The sequence below is a fragment of the Hevea brasiliensis genome, chromosome 5 (genome assembly GCF_030052815.1).
Source record: "Hevea brasiliensis isolate MT/VB/25A 57/8 chromosome 5, ASM3005281v1, whole genome shotgun sequence".
Lineage (NCBI taxonomy): Eukaryota > Viridiplantae > Streptophyta > Magnoliopsida > Malpighiales > Euphorbiaceae > Hevea > Hevea brasiliensis.
In genome coordinates this window covers 110,354,748-110,361,557 of record NC_079497.1, presented here as the reverse complement: position 1 = coordinate 110,361,557, position 6,810 = coordinate 110,354,748, and the positions used below count along the sequence as shown (strand labels likewise).

The following is a 6,810-nucleotide window of genomic DNA, read 5'->3' as shown; positions in this document are numbered from 1 at the left end:
ACATATAACTCTCAAAGAGAATATATAGAGGGGAATCCTAAATATTCTAAAAGCATATTCAATTATATGTTGAATATTTTTTTTAATTAATTGCACTTCTTTTTCTTCAGATGATAAAGGGTATTTGTTATGATGATCTTATTAATAATGGTGTTGTCATTTATTGTTTTAAAATTCTTAATCAAAAATAATAAGATGAAACCTTGACATTTGTTTGAGGTGTGAGTTCGATCAAATCAGGTGAATATGATTTAAAATTCAATAAATTTGAATAAATTGAATCTAATTATTTTTTTAAATTGAATTAATTGAAATTACTTTTTTAAATAAATCTAATCTAATTATATAAAAAAATAGAATAAAAAAATAAATAATTTAATTCAATTTTTCAATTTATATTAAATAATGCTTACTCTAACATTTGCGACTTAGAGTAATTGTTTTTAATTTTTATATAATGCCTGTGTTACCTTTCCATTGTCTTATGAGATAAAAAGAGTTGAAAATAATCTAAGGAATTCACATAGTTTAAGAACAAATGGTAAATCCACCTTTAATTTTAGAACTATATATGCATGGAGGTGGCAGGACTCATGCTTAAGAATTTATATAAAGGCTCATTCTTTGTTATCTCAGTACAGAGAATTTTTTTTTTTTTTTTTGGTTTACACAAGAAAATGACAAAAAGAACACACATTAGCATTTTATCCAACATGTTGAAGACAAAAGGAAGAAGCAAATATGCCAACGCAGAAAAAAGTTAGATTTGGTATCAATAATACAAACTAAAATTAGAAAACATAATTGATACCTGTTAGCCCCTAAAATTATTAGAAAAAAATTCCATGACCACATCTTTATTGACAGAATATTCTTCTTTCACACTGAAATCTCCAGTTTGAGAGATTTATGTGGATTCATTACATTATTTTCACTTAACTTTATTGGATTTATTATTTTTAAAAGATAAAAATGGATGATTATAGAGAGAATGGTATGTAAAGATTGAATAGAACCCAATTGACTCAGTTGCTTGATTTAAATGAAAAGGTTTATATTTAATGCTTGATGAAGACATGACGTCTACCAATTGTCATTCCATATAAAACATCCACCGAAAGGGATCTCTCTAATGGTATGTAACTCGATCTTGAAGAGCTTATCATGATACCATATTAGAAGGGTCCACCATCCACTACATAAGGATAGTTTTTTGAATGATAGGTTGATAACTAGTGATATCTGGTGAATCCTCGAATGACCTCAACATGGATTGGACGGACATTTTATGTATGGACTTGGGCAGCCACAAAAAGAGATGGGACGACCCCTTGCTAGGTTAAAACATTTGTTTGGTGAGGTTGGACGATCCACTGCAAGACATTTAAAAAACGGCTACAAAATGTGGGTGAGGGTTGAGGATAACTGGTTAAACGGCTAAGGTGGGGTCTTCCCAACTTAACACTTCGATGCTTAAGAGAGTGGATAATAGAAATAAGAAATGGGAATAAGCAAGTAAATTTTGGTTCGGTTAATACTTGATACCACAATGTGTTATATATCTTTGCCCATTCAATTAATGGAAGAGTGTCAATTGGAGTGCAATTAATGTGGACTGGCACATGTACTTGTGGACTACAATAGTCTTGTCTCCTACCACAATTACCTTACAGTTGTGCAACCACAGCTTATTTTTAAGGGGGAGTCTGTGGTACTTATTTATTGGTATTTAGGGATTAGTGTCTCAGTCTAGCACAGCAACCATGGAAGGGTTTGTCAAAGCAAGAGCTTCACTAGCTACCCCCTACTTATAGTGACCAGATGGCCTAATGTTGCTTTACGTGCATGACACTTCAGGTTAGGGGTTCTTTATCTCTTCACAAGAATTGTCAAGCCCTATGGTGGTGCTCGTTAGAAATATATAGTGAAGGATGTACCTGATGTAAGTTTGAGTTCATAGGGGAACAAATTTAATAATTATTAGATTAAATATTTATGTTGAGATATGTGTAAGACTAATTAAAGTGAATAGATAGAGTTTACAAATCTAAATGCAACAATTTAATCTAAGGATTGATAAACTAATTCTCATATAAGTTCAAGTTTTCTATAGCCGCACCTTATAGCAAATATGTAGGTTTATCACATTTGGTTGTGGTCTCAACCTCTCTACAGGCATTCATGATCTCTGTTCCCCTTAAGCTTTCTGGCAAACATAATATATACTCATGTCATCTGCAAATAAAAAGTATTAAGTATGATCACTCAAGCATAATATCCTAGATATATATGCAAATAAAAAATATAAAACCCTTTCTTGTAGGATACTTGTTTTTGGCATAATAAGATCTGACGTAAAATAAAATAAAAATGTCCTTACAGTGACCACAAAGCACACAGGAAAGTTGAAGAAAAACAAGAAGAGATTTCAACTTAAGAATCATTTCCTGTCGCAGACAAATTAAGCATATCAATGTGCTGGGAAGAAGGAGCCAACTAAATTGAAGTTAAATCCTTAATTGTGGGCATGTAAATTTCCTTGCAGCCGCAAAATCTTTCTCATAATTCAACTCTCTCACTCTCTTTCCAGTGCAAAATTGCTAATTAATTAAACATAGCATTGGCTTCAAATTTCTTCTGTTGAGATGTCCCATTTCTTTGACTATTTATATCAAGAATACGCGAATCTCTCTGGAGGTACAAGAAATTGAAATTCTTATTTATATTTAAAAATATTGTATATTAATTCATATTTTTTTTATTTCATTAAGTGAATAACACGATAGATTGCAGCTCTCTTTTGTCTTGTTTTGGTTCTTGAAATTAATTCATTGGGACTCTCTCTTGCCCAAGCAGGTTTGCAAATTTTTCTTGTTGCTGACGTCCCGTGGCCATTTCCCACATCTGGCCGTAGTGGATCTTTGTATTTTTTTCGTTTTATATAATAATCATAATAATCTTTTATGTTATATATATATATATATATATATATATATATATATATAAAAGCAAGGCAACATATTTCTCTAATTAAATTGTAACACAACGTATCATCCATCATAATACGTTTAAGGCAAGGTCTTACGTCAAGGTCTTGTTGCTATGAATATATATGTTCAATGCAGAGATTCATGCGAGAGATTTCTATATGTGAACTATGAAGACTCATTCATAATAAAGTCTAATATTAAGGGTATGTTTATTTATGAGAAAAAGACACAAAAAAAATAAAAAATGATAAACTATAGCGGCTACCATTAATTGTTGAAGATTACTGATGGTAAAAATGGCTATTACGATCAACAGACTAATAAGTATGTATGTATGCATGTATACAGAGGTCAAGGGTCGATTTTGAGTTTAAGTTCAAGGTTAAGGGGAATTGAAATCGGCCTCCAGGGTCCCCTTGGTTAGTTCGAATTCAATCCCATCCAATTATGATAAAATTCAATCGATGAGATTTTTTAATTTTTTTAAAAATAAAAAATAATAATTTTTATTCTATTTAATACACATTCTAATCAATCCAATTTTAATCGATTTTTACTCTAATTTAGATTTAAATTGAGCAAAGTCTATATTTATGTGATGCATGTTTTTATAATTTTTTTGCATTTTAATAATTTTATTAAAATTTTAAAAGGACTTTCTTGGTCTTAGTTAGTTTTTTTTTTAAATTATGAAAATATTTATTTTATTAATTAATTTTTCTAAACACTTTAACCTTTAAGACAATATTTTTAAAAATATATTTTTAAGGAAACAAATAGAGGCTTAAAATTATGTTGTGATTAATTCTCCAACTAAGTAGCAAGGATAGATACAAACAAAAGTTTATGTTTTGTGTCCTCTAAGTTTATATGGACAAAGTCCTTCTATTTGAAAAATGAAAATATGAGCAAAGCAATAATATTTTTATCCATCAAAATCAGAAGAGGACTATCAAAATCAGAATTTGGAGGATTCACAAAGCTGTAACATTTTGGTATGACTTTTTATGGATTCAAATTCAGGTGAACAAAATAGAGAATAAATTCAATTGCTAATTATAGCGAATCCATAGAATTATTTAATTAAATTTGTATACTGTAATTTTAAATATAATTAAAGAAATTTTAAGTAATTAAGGTTTAAATAATTCATGTATATATATAGAGAGAGAATTTAACACTTTAATTTCAATATTAATCATAATAATAACACTAAAAAATGGTGTATATAATGAAAAATAAAAACTACTAAACAAGTTAAGTATGAAAAATACCAAAATTGTGCCAAAAAAAAAAAAACAAAGAGAAGGTTTGTATTATGCAGCAAACGGAAGACAAATACTTGACTAAACTCAAAAGGTATAAGGCTATAGAGATTTTCTACGGAGTTAGCGCGTGAAAGTTTCCAGGTGTGTGCTGCGCCTCTCCTCCTCTTTCCTCTAAGTCCTGATTGGATGAACAATTCCTATATATAGTAATGAAACTACATACCAGAATATATATCCATCCACAAGAAGTTATGGAGGCATTGGCACCTGGGTTTCGTTTCTACCCAACAGAAGAAGAGCTCATCTCCTTTTATCTGCATAACAAGCTAGAAGGGAATAGAAATGACCTGAACCAGGCTATTGATCGTGTTATTCCTGTCCTTGATATTTATGATTTCAATCCATGGGATCTCCCACGTATAATATCCTTTTTTTTCTCTTTCAGTTTTCCCTTTTCTTTCTCAATAATTCTTTATACTTGAATTCACAATCAAGTATAATTGAGTCTTCTTAATAATTATTTTCTTTTCAGCCGAAAGCTTCCCTTTTCTCAGCACGAAAAACTTTACACTTTTACCTATAGAATGATAGATTATAACTGATATAATCTGGCTTTGTTTTTCTTGCTGCAGAATTATCGGGAGAATTATGTCGTCAAGACCCTGAGCAGTGGTTTTTCTTCACTCCCAGACAAAAAAGGGAAGCTCAAGGAGGGAGGCCAAATCGACTCACCACCACTGGATATTGGAAATCAACTGGCTCACCTGGTTATGTATACTCCTCATATAACAATCGGTGCATTGCCATTAAAAGGACTATGGTTTTCTACATGGGAAGAATTCCACTTGGACGAAAGACAGAATGGAAAATGAATGAGTATAGAGTCATACAAGAAGAAGCATCCTCTTCTACTGGTCCAAATCCAACGGTTTGAACTCTAAGATCTATAATATTTTTTATTTGTCAGAAGCAAATTAGGTTTTTGCTTCTTTGCATGATTTTGCTTACAACTTAAAAATTGAAATTCCGTAGATCGTAATTACGTTGATTTCGTACTGTTGGCTGTTGGGCATGAGGCTTGGGAAGGATTTTTTTTCTTTTTTTTTTTTTTTTTTTTTTTTTGAAATTAGGGTTGGGGAAGGATCTATTTGGAAGTAATCTCTGTAATTACCCACAACCAATTAGGATAACATAATTATGAAATTTACAATTCAGGATTTCTTTTGGGTGTCAAAACCCTAAAACAATTTGTCTCTGCAATGAGAATTTCTTCAAGCCTAATTCTAGCATAAAACTAGGTCTAACTCTCCAGCACAATTGAAGTGCACAAGAAACTTTAACCCTTTTTTTTTTTTTTTTCAAATGGCTCTTTTTTGTCAATAAATTGCAAATTTTATTGTTTATTAAAAAAAAAAACTACAAATTTTATTATAATTAAGAGAATTAAGAGATAAATAAAACTGAGGGGAAAAACCACCAAAGAAAGTTCTCCTCATGCATACACAAATCCTAAATCTAACTTCCAATGATGATGCAAAAACCCTTCACAAGAAGTCAATTTTACTCTTACGAGGATTTGAACTAGATCAAATTTGCTAATTTAGAAGCGACTTTCATACCACTTATTGATACAAAAATCCTTAATGATATTCATTTTTTTAACTCTATATATTTTGCAGCTAAGGCAAGAATTTACTCTGTGTCGTGTGTACAAGAATTCAAAATGCCGGAGAGCCTTCGATAGAAGGCCAATTGGGGTGCTAATGGGTGAACCAAGTGTTCAATTAGTTACCAGCGAGGAAGCAAGAACAAATCAGCAGAACCCACAATTAATGGTGGACAGAAGTATATTTGAGGGTTCATGTCCAGAAGAAAATGGTCCATCCTCTCAAATGGCAATGGCTGTAGATAATGAACCACTTTGGGATTGGGAGGACTTATATGATTGGGAAGATTATGCTCGATGGAGTTCAGATATAGGGCTGTAATATTGAGAGAGTTGTATTTGCAGGTTTAGAATCCAAATTCTTCATGTCCACTCTACAATTTTTATGCGTGTGCATTACTTAACACATGCTAAACTTATGCACAATGAACAACTTCCTTTAAATTATTGTTAAGGAAGTTGACCATTATGTATTTGCTTTCGATTTTCACATAAAATGAAAGTGTGAAATTACGTTGGATTTCCGTTATTATTAATTTCATTACTCTGATTTAATATGTTACTTTGCCATAGATTTAATAGATACACATAGGCCATAGAATTCTCTATCTTTTCTCTGCCTTCAGCCACACCAACAATCATCATTGGTGGCAGCCAGGCCTCCTCTTCCCCCTTCTGTCATTTCCCTTTTTTCCCCTCGCTTTTAATAATTCATAGTGGCATCTACAGATTTTCCAAGACACCTGTGGGACAAGAAAAAATACATAAGAACTTTTCATTTTGATTTCCAATACTACTGCAAACCGGGTGCCGAGAGAGGAACCGTCAGAATTCTATTTCAAGAAATTAAAGGAAGGAGGTGACGAACCAAAGTGAAGTTTGCAAT

General features: G+C 31.5%; 1 protein-coding gene across 1 annotated transcript; it reads left to right on the top strand.

Annotated features, from left to right (window-relative positions):
- The first annotated feature begins 4,394 nt into the window (after nt 1-4,394).
- LOC110640826 (NAC domain-containing protein 90-like) lies at nt 4,395-6,342 on the top strand. The gene is made up of 3 exons (XM_021792344.2): nt 4,395-4,675; nt 4,891-5,186; nt 5,938-6,342. Exons 1-3 carry the CDS (start codon nt 4,468-4,470, stop codon nt 6,244-6,246), a joined length of 813 nt encoding a protein of 270 aa, XP_021648036.2. The 5' UTR covers nt 4,395-4,467; the 3' UTR covers nt 6,247-6,342.
- The last annotated feature ends 468 nt before the right edge of the window (nt 6,343-6,810 follow it).

Excerpts from the sequence above, each read along its gene's own strand:
- LOC110640826 (XM_021792344.2), top strand. The coding sequence starts at position 4,468 with ATGAAACTACATACCAGAATATATATCCATCCACAAGAAGTTATGGAG. Across the intron at positions 4,676-4,890 it reads CAATCCATGGGATCTCCCAC|AATTATCGGGAGAATTATGT; the intron begins GTATAATATCCT and ends TTCTTGCTGCAG. Across the intron at positions 5,187-5,937 it reads CTACTGGTCCAAATCCAACG|CTAAGGCAAGAATTTACTCT; the intron begins GTTTGAACTCTA and ends TATATTTTGCAG.